The sequence below is a fragment of the Aquarana catesbeiana genome, linkage group LG07, assembly GCF_042186555.1.
Source record: "Aquarana catesbeiana isolate 2022-GZ linkage group LG07, ASM4218655v1, whole genome shotgun sequence".
In the NCBI taxonomy this organism is placed as follows: Eukaryota; Metazoa; Chordata; class Amphibia; order Anura; family Ranidae; genus Aquarana; species Aquarana catesbeiana.
Window position 1 is genome coordinate 280,946,047 of NC_133330.1, and position 16,640 is coordinate 280,962,686.

At 41.1% G+C, this 16,640-nt stretch overlaps 1 protein-coding gene across 2 annotated transcripts in view; it reads right to left on the minus strand.

Annotated features, from left to right (window-relative positions):
• The window catches only part of BRINP2 (BMP/retinoic acid inducible neural specific 2), a 553,098-nt gene that overhangs the window by 260,930 nt on the left and 275,528 nt on the right, over positions 1–16,640 (minus strand). For both annotated transcript variants that reach the window (XM_073593405.1, XM_073593406.1), the window contains one exon: positions 5,716–5,897. In XM_073593405.1, coding sequence (XP_073449506.1) covers positions 5,716–5,897 — 182 coding nt within the window. The remainder of the gene's footprint in view (positions 1–5,715; positions 5,898–16,640) is intronic.

The following is a 16,640-nucleotide window of genomic DNA, read 5'->3' on the forward strand; positions in this document are numbered from 1 at the left end:
TGTAAACCTCAGCCATGAAATATGAACAAAGCATATCCATCTATAGTGTATACTTGTCTCAATTAGGAGCGCTAAGTGTCACTTTTGTCTGCTGCTTCGTTCCTCTACTATCAGCATGACCCACTTCTGACAAGTTTTCCTGACACCAAGAAAAAATGGTGACAGGGAGGGACCTCTAACATATTGACAGTCTCAGCTCTGTTCCTGTGTGTTGTGTGGAGGTGGGTGTTTCTCTTCCTTCCAATCAGTTCTCAGAGCTCTCCTCACTGAGCTCTGCAGAGTGTAACTTCTCTCCGCCCCCCTTTTTTTTGAATGCTCAGACAAGCTTTATAATTCATCACTTTGAATTAATGTAGAGTTAAGCAGACTGCAGATAGTCTGGTAGAACTTATGTAGGAGGATTGTTTCATCTCTGTGTATCGCCTGAGGCCAGTCACTTCACTGGGTATATGTAACGGGTTAACAACCACTTTAAGTCTGTTTCTCCTACTCAGAGAAAGTGGATATTGGCAGTACATCATCAAAGGACGCACCAGTAACTGGTGACTATACAAGAATCAAATTTTTTTGCACTGGTTATAAAAATGAGATACTACTTTTTATACTGATGAAAGAACTTTGCTAGACTCTAGTAGCCAATGCACATGAAAGTAATTGATTTATACCACCCCTCTATACAATATACATTATAAGGGTGAATGGAAAGCTCTAGGTTCTGGGAATACTAGAGTACAGAACTGAATTTGCCGTTGAAATCACTTTGTCACAAAATCCTGGAACTGTCTGAGCAATCACAAGCCAGGTGGTTCCATCATTAGCACGCTCCAACATCTGTTGTGAGGATTGATAGGTTGCTGGTGGTAATACGACACCCTTGTGTATACCACCTAGATCCCAGTCATTAGTCTACAAGGAGCCTACAATGCCTGGAAAGACTCTACAATAAACCGCCCATCAGGTAACGGGAAGGTTGTGTGACAATTTGTTGAAACAAAGAAACTGCCAAATCAGAACAACAAAATAGGATAAAAAAATCTGAACCAGCTCATTTTCGGAACAGAAGGGAACTGGCTGCTTTTTAACGAGTGGCAAGTTCATTAACGGGGCCAATGTTGCATTAATAATGTCGCTGCAGCAGCTTTTCCCTTTGCTGATATACTGCTCCATTAACCCCTTCCCCTCACAATGCATAGGCAATTCTGCCCCATTTACTTTTTCATACTTAAAAGACCCAAAGGAAATCATATTGCACAAATCTAAACAAAAATACATATTTATTATTGACATTGTTGACTAAGCCCATCAGTCTGATGTGGTGCTCAGCAGAAAAACTTGATATTTTAGGATGAAGAACTTGTTGCAATGAGTGAGTCTACTTGCTCTGTTTGTCGACTAAGAGCTTATGAAGACTGCAGACTTACCACCCCCCATTTCTCTGCCGATCTAGTCTTGGAATATGAGAAATGGGAAGAAGAAGCACAGGAAAAGGTTTGCACAGAGATGATTGTGTGTTTGCTTTACCCACAGTCACTGGGCAGAAACAGATTAGAAAGGAAACAGAATGTACAGCATGCCTAGCTCACTCCATCCCTCCTCTGATGTCCATGACAAATGACCTGTTTTTGTATAGAGAAAAGAAAAGATGTTCTCTATGCAGCTTTTACTTAAATACTAAGTGCCGGTTCAATAACTCTATGCAAAATAATCTCTGTCGTAAAATGTCTCTGCAATAATCTGTGTCCACACCCTTACTAATAATGCAAGAATAAGGCTGCCCATACACTGAGTGAATTTCTTTCCTGCAACCACAGGTTACAGGAAAGAAATTCACTTGATTCCCCCATCAACACAGTCAGTGTTGATGGGGGAATCCCTCCTGCTTGGCCATTGTCTTCTCCAGGGGGGCAGAGGAGGGCGGGGGAAACTGTCCCCACCAGGAGAAGACGGTGATTATTGCTAGCAGCTATAGAAGCTGCTAGCTATAATCGCAGGTGAAACCCGGCACGCTGGTTAAACCCAAGCTGATCGATCAATCAACTTGGTACATTCAGCCTGCCCATACACGGTTCGAATCCCTGCTGAATCAGCCATGATTCTAACCGTGTATGGCCCGCTTAAGACCTTTGTAGCTGGAGTTTTCATTTACTTGTTTATTCTGAACTAAAGTGTTTGTAAATCTTCTTTTTTTTATAAAAAATAACAAACATGTCTATACCTACCTGCGCTATACAATCGTTTTGCACAGAGCAGCCCTGATCCTCTTCTTCTGGGGTCCCCTGCTGCCTCTCCTCTTTATCGGATGCCCCCAAAGAAAAGCCGCTTTCCATGGGGGCACCAGTGCCAGCTACTGCGTCCATTGACACAGACAGTGGGACTTGGCCCGCCCCGTTCATGTGTCATATGATTTGATTGACAGCAGCGGGAGCCAATGGCTCCTGCTGCTATCATCTGTCCAATGAGGAGAGAGACAGCGGCTCATGCGCATCGCTGGATCGGATCGGGCTCAGTTAAGAAAAAGGGGGGGGTCTGGGGAGGACCTGCAGTGCAGAAGTTTTTCACCTTAATGCATAGAATGCATAGTGAAAAACCTTGAGGCTTTACAACCACTTTAAGGAAGTTTACTCAGCGGAATGTGACACCATCAACCAGCTTAGCAAATGTTAGAGTCATGGGGGATAGCCAAGAAATATGGTGGGGAGATCTTACCATTATATTCTCCAAGATAGCTAAGAAGTCAGCATTCAATATGCTATAAATTAACTGAAAGTAAAACATCAATTTCAGAAAGTATCAGCCTTTCAAGGGGACTTTAACTTAAACAGTGAAGATTTTCTATCTTATAGGGAGTATCTAGAAATAATACTTTTGAATAAGCAGTACCCTGCTATTGTATGTTTTTCTTTTAGATCCTTGTGAAAAATATCTGTGCACTTCAATTCAAGGCATTGCTCTGCCCCTGACTGCTAGTCTTGAGTCTAGTGATTTTTTAATGCCACTACAGAGATGCTTGCTGAAGAGGAAGCTGTACCTGAGGACCCGCAGCACAAGCACCCCCCTGCTTCTGTTTCATTTATTCTGTGGATCTGTGCTTCTTGAACCTATTATGTAGCTTCTGATGACAGTCACTAGAGTACCAGTCATGAAGGGGCAGCTATGACACTGGAAAGCAAGGCTCTGCTTCTCTACCAATATGGTCACATTCACATAGACACAGTGCAGAACAAGGCATGGTAAGTCAGTCATGGGGAAAAGATCAGCTACAGTGAGCCTACAAGTTAAATAAAGATTGTGCAACATTGCATCTGGTTTTTGTTGCATCATCAGTTCTCTTTAGCATGCAGCACTACAGGTTAAAATTCTAAACAGCCCTAACCTCCATCCATAGCGCATCTTATTGGGAACTGAGTCACAAAATTACTTTATGTTGATACCTAGCTCCTTATAAGTTAGCTACATTTCACCACTCAAATTCACTCATATGCTATCAGAACTGTGATTCTACGGGCATCTTATTGCATGTATCATGGCATTGCAATCACCTCACTAGCTTCTGGAGGAGAATTTTCCAAATACTGTCTGAAATTATTGGGTCCTTGATCCCTCCATCCCCTGCACTGGCCATACTAAACCTAGGCATAGAGGCCTTCCCTGTGCACTTACGGGCTGTAGCTACTCAGACCCTACTGGTGGCCAGACTAGTTATTATAAGACACTGGAAGCAACAAATTGCCCCCAATCCCTCAGAAGCTTTTGAAGTTGCTTAGAACAAATTGTACGCATGAAAAACGCATAGCACTAAGACGTGATAATTACTTTTCTTGAGAGAGATCCGTTGACCTCGTGGTTGGCTAAATCTCAAGGTTAACTTACTGTATTGATTTCTATGTGCTGTCTAAGATATTACTGTTTTGTCAATGTTTTCATCTTTGTTGCTCTGCTACTCAATTACTACAGTATTTTGTATTGTGTCCTATTTCAGGCACTAGGGTTGATTTACTAAAACTGGAGAGTGCAAAATCTGGTGCAGCTCTGCATAGAAATAAATCAGCTTCCAGGTTTTTTGACAGAGCTTAATTGAACAAGCTGGAGTTAGAAGCAGATTGGTTACTATGAACAGCTGCATGAGATTTTGCACTCTCCAGTTTTAGTAAATCGACCCCACTGTCTGTAACTTTTTCATTTATAAACAAAACTAAAATTCTAAAGCCCCATTGAAGAATATTTAGAGGGATGCACTCCATGCTACTTTGTTGAGGGGTCTCAAGTAGATACGTAATTTCAGTTTAAGAATGACTCTAGGCAATGATATACCAAATGCCTTCTAGGTCAATTATGAAAGCCTATAAAGTCATAAAACCATTTCTTTGAATTAGCGAGTTAAAGAAGCTATAATCAGAAGCTCTTGATAAGTGAGTGCCATGAATAAGCTATGTTATGCAATGAGACTTTCGTTGGGAGTGCCTACTCCATTAGATGATAGGTAAAGGTGGATAGAATGCTGGATAGATGGGCGTCAAACCGGCTCCTGGAGTGACCTGAAGTAATTGAGGCAGTGGTATGAAGTTTGCAGAACCGTAAGCTCTGAAGTAAGAACTGAAGATATTAGTAGTCACATTCACTGGATATGTTTTGTAATAGTGACAACGCTTTGACACTCATCCATGTGATTTCCATTGTGATTGATTGAGTGTTGGGAACATATGTCAGCATTTAAAGCCAATGGAGTAAACCATTCATCTTAATCAAATCACCTTGATGTCAAAAAAGGTCTCGAGGCAGATGTTGATTGAATAAGAACATGCAGGGTGGTGTGATCATTTGTGAGGGAAGATCATTCGACTCATTAGAAATGAAGAAAGCACTTGGACCAATCGTAAAACACCTTCATCATTACAGAACAAGTCCAAGACCTGGATAAATGAGAGCTTTCACTCACACTTTGAAGTGTTATTATCCAATGTACGCTATGCAGCCATATGGAACAGTAGGGTTGAGTAGACGAAGAGGATCTGATCACTACTCATATAGAGTTCTTATACATGTGCTAGTTCCTATAGATGTGCCTCACCTGTGTACTGTTTGGTTTAAAATGTGCTATATAGAAAATGTTGTTTTCTTGCTCCCCATATAACACAATATAGGACTGCAATTTTATTCCCATTGCCAGTTCCTAGTAGGCAGATCTGTAAGATATGATTTAGAGCTACCATCACTGCATTGTTACAAATCCAGCTCCTATGAAAAGCCCTGTTTCATCTGTCCTCATGCCCCAGGCAACAAAACTACTTTGCTAAGCCTACGAGGCAGGGATGTGCACCTGAAAGAATTCTAAGAAAGCAACACTTTTATAATCATCACATCTGAAGAATATTGCATTCCATTACATTAACTTCCTGATTCTATCTAAAAATACCATCAAGGGATTGCTAGGCTAATGAACTTCCTTCAGATAATCAACCACAAGGCAATTTTCCTACCGTGAAACCCCTTGCAGAGCAAACAGATCAAACAGCTTCCCATTGACAGGCCTGTTTGATTCGGTCCTGTAAATCCTTGCCTTGTTGCATCCTGGGAATAGCGCGGCTGTCCCACAAAACATTTCCTAATGAAACTCTGTGCTGAAACACACAGTTCCTCTCCGCGGCCGAGGTGTTAATCACTGCTATCTAACAGACTTACGGAGGCTATTGCTTCATTAACCCCTGCTCTGTGTACCTTAATGGCTCCCGTGGTGATCTGAATGTGGTGCAGCTGCCTCAGAGCGCTCTCCCGGTCCATGAAATATGAAGCTGCCAGCTGGTGCAGAGTGTCCAGTGTGGGGGCCGAGTTGTTCCCGCGTACTCCCGCGTCTCGCTTCAGTCTTCCCTTATCCACAAACATGGTGAGGGACTCTTCACCTGAAAATACAGAAGGATGTAAGAATCAGACACAATTACCTTTAAAAAAAGTACTTTTTTTATAACATACATTCTTGCGGCAATGCACTTACAGCTTTCCAGCCTGAACGGAAAAAAATCTCTACAGAAATATAATTGGTGGCTATGGGCAACTAATCTATATTTAATATATTTTTAGCCCTTTATGGCCAGTTCAATTTTCAGTGCCATGTCAGTTTAAATAATAATGACATTTTTTATATTCTTTCGATGTCCAGCAAGTGCTAGACGGGATTCAGGATATGTTTTTGTGGAGAATCTGGGCTTCAGCTTTGGAGCTCTCTGATGGATAGTTAAAGCAGTATTAAAACCAAAACGTAAAATTTTGCAGCTTACCTATCATTAGATATGGTGGCTGCATTCGTTTTTTTTTTTTTGGGGCTTTTTTTCCTTGAATTCACCTAACATTTGGTCAGTAACACACCTCCTATATTAGGGTGCATGGGTTGCTCTACATGTGACAAATGCACCCAAGTAGCTCATGTACCTTTTTTGGCACTTAGCCAGGCATATGTGGCGATATTTAAAATCTTACAAATAATGTGACAACACTATAATTAAAAAATAACCACTTGAATGCATAAATGATACAATCAATAAATAATACTCAATATGCAAGGTTATAAATAACTAGAAATAAAACTTATTAAAAGTGCCCTCTACCATCCAGTTTATACGATGCAATAAAGTTCATAGTGTGCAATAAAATTCATCCATTAGTGTCCAAATCTCATAATTCAAATTATGCAACGGTGCAAAGTTTGTGCAATATATTCCGTGTTAAATACACATAAAGTGCAATGGCTCAACCAAAATAAAGTGTTCACAAAAAATTCTCCTTGTGGCTTCTTCACCACACCCAGTGCCCTCCAGCTTTCACTCTAACCACTAACCAGATCTATAATCCATCAGGCTTTACACCAGATCCTCTCCAGCAACCACAGGTTTAACATAACACGATCTTCACCAACAATGAGGTGTAAAGATTTTTTGGGCACATGCTTACGTTCCACACATTATCGTACACTGTTTAATCACTGTCAAGGTGATGGTAGCAGTGGTGTGGAACCAAAAAAGATCCTCCAGACCCTACTCTCTTCCTGCATAAGTTAAACTCGCAAGCTCAATTTGAATTCGTGTTTGCACTTAAAAATGGCAAAGGGCAGTCATTTTGGACCTTTGGTAGCATTAGCTGTTGAGCTTCTCCATACCATGTATTCACCGACCAACTTTACCAAACCTTCCTTGTACTAGGACGCCTCCTAAAGAAGCGGCTTGACCGCGAAACTGTCGAGGTTACATTCATGAGTACTTACCAATCTGCCTTCACTTACCCTTGTGGGCTTGTAAATTGTTATTTCCATCAACATTACTGTGAAACATGACTGTACTATATTATTGTCTATCCATATTTTTGTTCACATATGGATTTCTTAATCTGTTTACTTTTTGAATAAATTGAAATTTTATCTATTTGTATGTATTTATGAGGTACCGTAATAGTCCATAACCATTCTCCTGGAGGAGACAGGGCTTAATTGGAGAAGTCCTTGTTGTTTCCTCTCCAAAATCTTCTCTAAATACCTCGAAAAGATGATGGTGCCCACCAATGACATATCACCCCTGTTCTTATTTTGTGGCATTCACCTTACAACTTTACCAAACCTTCCTCCTATCATAGCAGATTTCATAGGCATGTGATTGGAGGCATCAAAGTTAGCTTTTATATTATTATGCATTGTGTACCGATATACAACCCAATGGGTGCCACATTTCATCTTTTTTTAATCTCTGGGCATAAGGTTGCTTAACTCTGTTGTTTCTTTTTGGATACAGCTATACTATCCTGTTTTCAACATTTGTAAAAAATGTTGAAAACCATTTATCATTTTCCTTCCACTTCACAATTATGTGTCACTTTGTGTTGGTCTAGCACATAAAGTCCCAATAAAATACATTTACGTTTTTGGTTGCAACATGATAAAATTAAAAAATTGTCAAGGGGTATAAATACTTTTTCAAGGCACTGTAGCTATCCCATAGTGTTTAGGGAATCATTTGTCATGTATTACAGTTTGTTTGTAAATCAAAGACTGTATATATAATAAAAAGCAGTTTAAAAATGTACAAACCTTAAAAATGAATAAACATTAGCAAAAACGATTTCCCTTTAATAGATTAATGTATCTACTTTTAGAGATAAACATGAAACCAATCGCATATAAGATATTTTTGGGTAAAACTTACCCCAGAGGAATTAAAGCTAAACTCAATGTTCATATTAAAAAATGTAATTTAATGCAGTCATGAATTCAATAAATGTATTTTTACATATAGTTTGTATAAATACTTGATATTTTCTAGCTGTACACAGCTACAAATCTTCAAAAAAGATCTTAAAATTATTTTTTTCAGGGTATGTATTTCATTATAATGATAGCTTTTTTGAACTTTTTGTTTGTACAAAAGTAGTAGAGTACAGAAGAAATGTATTGTATCCCTGTAATATAACAGTTCTTAACCACTGCAGCCCCGGAAGGATTTGCCCCCTTCCTGAACCGAGCACTTTTTGCGATTCGGCGATGCACTGCTTTAACTGACAATTGCGCAGTCGTGCGCCGTTGTACCCAAACAAAATTGACATCCTTTTTTTCCCACAAATAGAGCTTTCTTTTGGTGGTATTTGATTGCCTCTGTGTTTTTTTTTTTTTTTTTTTGCGCTATCAGCCAAAAAAGAGCGTCAATTTTGAAAAAAACACATTATTCTTTACTTTTTGCTATAATAAATATCCCCCAAAAATATATAAATAAACAATTTTTCTCCTCAGTTTAGACCGATATGTATTCTACATATTTTTGGTAAAAAAAAAAAAAAAAATCGCAAAAGCGTATATTGATTGGTTTGCGCAATTTTTTTTAGCGTCTACAAAATAGGGGATACTTTAATGGTATTTTTATTATTTTTTTTTTATTAGTAATGGCGGCGATCTGCAATATTTATCATGTCTGCGACATTATGGCGGACACATCGGACAATTCTGACACATTTTTGGGACCATTGGCATTAATACAGCAATCAGTGCAATAAAAATGCATTGATAACTGTAAAAATGTCACTGGCAGTGAAGGGGTTAACACTAGGGGGCGATCAAGGGGTTAACTGTGTTCCCTAATGTGAGTTCTAACTGAAGGGGGGAGGGGACTGACTAGGGGAGATGACAGTTCGCTGTTCATACTCTGTATGAACAGACGATCTGTCACTTCTCCCCTCAGAGAACCAGGAGCTGTGTTTACACACAGAGCTCCCAGTTCTCGCCATGTTACAAGTGATCGAGACCGCCGGGCACTCGCATCAGCTCTGCCCCCGGCAGTGCGCACGTGCCCCTAGTGACCGCCTTTGGAGCCGACGTAACATGACGGTGATTCACCTGCCCGTGCCATTCTGCCGCAGTATAACTGCGGCGGCTGGTCGGCAAGTGGTTAAATTGTTACTAAACCCAGGGCCCTGCATTCACTATATCTGGTCTCCCACAGTACACAGAACATGGAAATGCAAATATTTTAGTCAATTTAGACTGCTAAATACCTTTTCTCCTTAGCAGTATATAGCACTTCTATCAGTATCTGGTTAAAGCTTGTAGGAAGCGTTTTCATTCTCATCTTATTGTCCTATGAGGCTGCATGACCCCTGACCCTCTGTCTGGACAGTGCTGATTGGCCCTGTGCTGATCACGTGCACCCTAAAAAAACTGTCTATAGCAATACACACCAAACTGAGCATGTGCAGAGTGCCCCCAAGGCTCTGTACTATCAGGAGATGATTGGGGACAGTGGAAGAAGGGGAGGATCAGAGAAGACAAGATCAAACAGCCTTTTTACATAATGCAGATGATTACCCCCTTAGGTTCCACAGTGACTATAACAAGCATGCTTTACTGCATATACAGACTGATTTTACTGTTGTGGGCAGTGGTGGTTGGTGCTCCATTTTTTTTTTGGGGGGGGGCAGCAAACGAACTTGCCCCCCCCCACTCATGTAGGTTTATTAGTGGAAGGGAAGTCATCAAGTGTTTGCTGTGGCTGAGGAAAGTCTGCCTCAGAGTCCCCATCGTCAGGCATTGGTTTATTACTCACCGGCCCCTTTGATAGTGAAGACGCTGCAGGAGAGATAGCTTGCCTTTTCTGTGATCCTTTGTCCCCCTTTTGTAGGGATTGTGCAGGCATTGTAGATGCATCCACTGTCTGTGAATTAGAGCTGTTCTGTGAGGGCTGCTGTGGAGAGGGAGCGTGCTCCATGTCCTGTTCGGCCTTTCCTCCCGAGGCCGCCATGCTGCTGGCTCCTGTGAAGATGTCTGTGAGCTGTTTGGGCTGTGCAGGGTTCACCAAGCGGTGGGAAGCGGAGCTCCCTGTCTTCTCAGACCTTCGGGCTCACAGTGTGGGCTGTCTCGTCTCTACTGACACAGTAGCTGGGCACTGCTATTTAGCCGCTGATCCCACTGGAGCTCCCCGGTCAAGCGGCCATATTGACTTGTGGACAAGCTCCGCTCTGACTCCTGGCCAGTTGGGTCTCAGGACCCGCTTCCTGATTGGCCGGGGGAGATGCAGGAAGACATTAGCGAATATTAATCCACTAATGTCACACAAGTGGGTGGGCTCAGGGTGCAGCCACCCTTTTTGAAGCCAATTGGAGCCTCAGGCTCTAATCACGTGCTAAAAAAACCCCCAAAAAACATTGTAATCCAATGGAGTCCGGCGCCCTGCATGGAGATTAGGGGCCGGGCGCACGGATTAGGGGGGCGGCACCTCTGCACCCCTGATGAGTGGGCTGCTACTGATGGTTGGTTTAGTAACACTTTATGTATATCAGTACAAGGTATATCCCAATGGGATAAAAACAGGGAGGAGGGGAAACAGGGGGTAACAGGGGTATGAATACTTTTTCAAGGCACTGTAAGTAGACAGTATTAGCTTGACTCGTGGATGGCTTTGTCTGATTAATACTTCAAAATTGAGCTGTCTGCTTAGGGGTGAGTCACTGGGATTAGTCTGTCAACTGTTTGTGAATGTTAGTCTAACTTATTTAGGTCTGTAATAAACAGTTTTTTTTCAATAGGCTGTAATTAGGTCATGGAAAACCTGAATAGGAACTAAAAATTTCAGCTCAATCTTAAAAGAGTGGGAGGAAGCCACTCATTGGTAAAAGCCAATATGAATGTTTATTGAAAAAAAATGTTAAACAGACAAATTCATCTGATATAGCCTTCTTAACGCGTTTCACTACTGCATGGAACATGCAAATCATAATATGCATGCAGGAGTGAAAAGCATTTTAAAGATGAGCGGCTTCCTCCCCCTTTTTGAAGATTAGAATGTCACACATGGACTGGTCCACAACTACCAGGAGCCTGCAGAAGGTGCTAGAGGATTAAAGAGATCTATGCTTGCAGCGAAATATAACATTCTTAAGTATACTGAAAACGTCACATGCTACACAGGTAGAAAAAAAATATAGAAAAGGCTAAATCTACAAAGCTATAACACAAGGGTATATTTTTTTATTTTTACTTGTGACTGTAATTTTGGTGTGTTATCTTGGTGTTTTAGCTTTATAAATTGTGCCTAATATTTCATTTATTTTTCATATTTTTTTTTGTTTTCTGATGGTTTCTACTATAATGAATAAGGAAAATATGGATAAAACTGTTTTGAATACTATTTTTTGTATTAAATACAGTTTATGTAGTAACACTAAAATTGTAAAGTGGTATTAAATCCAAACATTTATTATACTGCAGCTTACCATTTCTTAGATGTAATGGTTTCATTCATTTTCTTTTTTAGGCTTTCTTTCTTCTATTTACATTTGGTGATCCAGACAGTAAGTTTGTTGTTTTTAAACAAACTCTCCAGAATGTATCTGTTACAGAGAGGACCTTTTAAGCATTTAAACCATTTAACACTGACAGGGGTGCCTACAGTGATCAGCTTTTACTTATTTATATAAAACATTTCTCCCAAAATGAAAAAAAAAATGTTTGCTGTACCTGATTATAAAGTATCAGCTGGAGGTTGGCTTCAATTTAGTTAGTGTATCAAAATCGAATAGACCATCTAACACTTCCCTTTTTGGTTTTGGGTTTAATACAGCTTTAAGTAAATTTATTTTATCATAACACATCTAGCGGCTCACCTGCGTTCACAGAAGTTGCCAAATCTTCACAAACACATACATTAACCCTGATTACAGATTCCCGAGTTGTCAGCTGCAAGTCTCGGTCTAGGTTTAAGTTTTCTGTAAGATAAGCACGTATGTATTCTATCACATCACTTCATGGCTTGATCTTATCAATCTTGCTGCACCACTCTTAATACTGTATATTTGTGTCCTCTTCAGATAATAAAATTAATTCAAAAATAAAATCTGTGCTGAGAAAATATGGGTCCTGCCACTGCTGAGGTTCTTTCTCAATCACTGACCTGAAAAAGGAATAAAGATTAAAAAGTCCAGGGGAAGTCAAAACTGTTCTGCATTCTTGTTCAAGCTCAGAGCCCCAGAAAGTATTAAAACCATGGGATCGACATGATTACTAGCATTTTTAAAAGTAGAGACCAGCACTGAAAGCCTACATACAGTATACTCTCAGTAGAGGTCTCCTTTAAAGTGACCCTGTCTTTATACTAAAGTCTGGCAGGCAAGTTATCCCAGTGAAAGAAGTATATATATTTACTTTGCCTAACCAAACATGTCAAATTACCCTGGAAAGTGAATTTGACACATCCAGAAGTTCTCACTGTCTATTTCTGCTATAAGGGACTTGCCAAATTGTCATGGAAACCCCTAGCAGGTGACACAAGCTTACTTAAGGTACAGAATCAAAGTGGCAGTTGGTCTTGACCAATTCTCCTTAGCCCCGGTTCACACAGGGGCGGCGCGACTTGCAGGTCGCCTCACCGAGGCGACCTGCACACGACTGCCAAGGCGACTTGCAAAACGACTTCTGTATAGAAGTCTATGCAAGTCGCCCCAGGGCGCCCCCAAAGTAGTACAGAAACCTTTTTCTAAGTCGGAGCAACTTGCGTCGCTCCTATTAGAATGGTTCCATTGTACAGAACGGGAGGCGACTTGTCAGGCGGCTAGGTCGCCTGACAAGTCATCCCTGTGTGAACCGGAACTAATGGTAGACAAAGGCTAGGAACTCCCATGGTCTCAATTTAGTTTGCTGCAAATAGGCACCAGGTCATGACCCTCAGGATTGCCCCACCAAGGGCGTGTATGGAACTGTTAGGCAGGGGTCAGTGCTGGAGAAAGTGTATCAGTAATAGGGATTAGCCCGATGTTCGAGTCAAACATAAATTCGACTCGAACATCAGGTATTCGGCTGTTTGCCGAATAGCGAACAATTTGGGGTGTTCGTGGCAAATTCGAAAGCCACGGAACACCCTTTAAAAGTCTATGGGAGAAATCAAAAGTGCTAATTTTAAAGGCTTATATGCATGGTATTGTCATAAAAAGTGTTTGGGGACCTGGGTCCTGCCCCAGGGGACATGTATCAATGTAAAAAAAAGTTTTAAAAACTGCCATTTTTTTGGGAGCAGTGATTTTAATATTGCTTAAAGTGAAACAATAAAAGTGAAATATTCCTTTAAATTTCGTACCTGGGAGGTGTCTATAGTATGCCTGTAAAGTGGCGCATGTTTCCCATGTTTAGAACAGTCCGAGAGCAAAATGACATTTCTAAAGGAAAAAAAGTAATTTAAAAGTTCTCGCAGCTATAATGAATTGTCGGTCCCGGCAATACACATAAAAGTAATTGAAAAAAACGACATGGGATTCCCCCACAGTCCATCCAAAATTTTTTTCAAAAATTGCATGGGGGTGCCCCCAAATTCCATATCAGGCCCTTCAGGTCTGGTATGGATATTAAGGGAAACCCCGTGCCAAAATTAAAAAAAATGGCGTGGGGGTCCCCGTCAAAATCCATACCAGGCCTGAATCCCATGTCATTTTTTTCACTGACTTTTTTGTGTATATTGCCGGGACAGACAATTCATTATAGCCGCGAGTACTTTTAAATTACTTTTTTCCTTTAGAAATGTCATTTTGCTTTTGGACTGTTTTAAACACGGGAAACATGCTCCACTTTACAGGCATACTATAGACACCCCCCAGGTACGAACCTTAAAGGAATATTTCACTTTTATTGTTTCACTTTGAACATTATTAAAATCACTGCTCCCGAAAAAACTGCCATTTTTAAAACTTTTTTTTGCATTGATACATGTCCCCTGGGGCAGGATCCGGGTCCCCAAACACTTTTTATGACAATAACTTACATATAAGCCTTTAAAATTAGCACTTTTGATTTTTCATGTTCGTGTCCAATAGACTTTAACGGTGTTCACGTGTTCGAACAAATTTTTGGCCTGCTTGCATGTTCTGCTGCGAACCCGAACTGGGGGGTGTTCGGCTCATCCCTAATCAGTAATAAGGCACATCAATGTCCACAATGTACTTGGAGCGACCGGGTCACCTAGACAAGTCCCAAGCGCAGGAAGACCTTCCAAAAGTTAAGGCGTTTCAAGGGGGGAATCTCCTCTTCTTCAGAGCCATCCGAAAAGGCTGGCTCTGAGGAAGAAGGAATCCCCCTTGGAACGCGTCAGCCTTTTGGAAGGTCTTCTAGCACTTGGGGCTTCTCTAGGTGACCACATCCCAGGTCGCTCCAAGTACATTGTGGACTTTGATTTGCCTTATTTTTGATGTTGTTTTATTTCCTTAGGTTTCCCCAGCCTGCAGGCAGCCGCAAAGCCAGTGCAATTATTGGATCAGCTAAAGATTTTGGATTGTCTTTTGCCAATGTACTCTCTTGAGCACAGGAGATTATTCTTTTTTGTCTGAAGAAAGTGTAGTCAGGTCCAAGCACGGATCTAGATAGGCAGCAAGCAAAGGAGTAGGCAGGTCAAACCGGATAAGTAACTGGCAGGCAAGTATAGATCTTAGGTAGCTGGTGACATAACAAAGCAGCAGCCACTTCAAAGGCTGGAACACACTCAGTCTGGTCACACAGGGGCAACCTGACTTACAGCGCGACTTTGCAAGGCAATTTGGAGGCCACTTCAGTGCGACTTTGAGCAACTTAAAGTTGCCTCCAGGACAGGCGACTTTGGCTGTGGCCAATCGCAGAATAATCAGCTCTGTGGGAGGGAGGGGGTTGCCTGGGCAAACATGGGAAATACCCGGGGAAATTATTTTATTTTTCCCATAAAGTCGCTTCAATATAGATGGAGATCCGCCTCGGAAGCAACTTCCATTGAAATCTATGGGTACAAGTTGCCTAGAAGTCACCTTGAAGTACAGGAACCTTTTCTGAAGTCGGAGCAACTTCAGTAGTGTACATTAAGACGGCTCTCATTTACTTCTGTGGCATTTCTTATGTCCAGCAACTTGGGGCGACTTGAGAACTTACAAGTCGGATCCCAAGTCCCTGTAGTGTGAACCTGCACTTAGTGTCATTAATAAGAGCTCTGAAAGTCCTAGCAGGGATTCTGCAAATACCATTGGAAATCCTGGCAGGGATTCTGAGAGCAGGAGTTATGGAAGTCCTGGCAAGGATTCTAGGAACAGGAATTCTGGAAGTCCTTGCAGGGATTCTGAGAGTAGGAGATCTGGAAGTTCTGGCAGGGATTCTGAGAGCAGGAATTATGGAAGCCCTAGCAGGGATCCTGAGAGCAGGCGTTCTGGAAGTCCTTGCAGGGATCCTGAGAGCAGGCTTTCCGGAAGTCCTAGCAGGAATTCTGAGAGCAGGAGTTCTGGAAGTCCTGGCATGGATTCTGAGAGCAGGAATTCTGGAGGTCCTGGCAGAGATTCTGAGGTTACTTTAACAGAACTGAGCCACTGCTTCTTCGCTGTCCAACCAGCAGGCAGGGAGTGTGTCCAGGACCAAGATGTGCTACTTCTGCACTGAAGGTTCACAATCAGCTATGCAGTCCAATAGGGGTGTCTGGATCACTGGACTGGCTGAACAAAACTAGAAAACTCTTTGGAAGTTAAAAGAGTTCCCATATTTGCATTTCAACTGTGTATTTAGCTTCTTATATAAAGGTTTAATTTCTTATTCCTGGCTATGTTTAGTATGACAGTCTAGGCAATGTGCGGACACATGACAGCTGTGGTTTATCATCTATTTACACTTAAGGGACCAAGTAAACAGATATATTATTTATAAGTGATTCCTAAATGCAAAAGTGGGTTGCAGAAAAATACTAAAGCATTAAACTTTCATGTTTCTTCTCCAACATCAGGGAGCTACTCATTACAGGCAGTGCATAATGATATATATATACTGTATATAGTCACAGTGTTTACATTGGACATATGCAGCTATCTGGGACCATTTTGGAGCCAAGTCAGTCACCGTAAAACTTCCACATGCACTGCAATAACGAACAGAGGCTTCTGGTCATTCTTAAAGCAGAACTCCAACTATGGAAAACCCAAATAAAATTTCTTAAATAAAAAAAAAGAAAGCAGAACTCCAATCATTTTTCTTTTAATTTTTAGTTTCTCCTACATATATAAAAAGCGGTAGTTCCACTTTAACAACATTCAATACAGAGTGAACTTTTTTTTTCTGTATGGAATAGAGCAGGGAAGGGTAAGCTGATGTATGATCTACTCTTCACCACACTAAAAAAAAAAATGTCTGT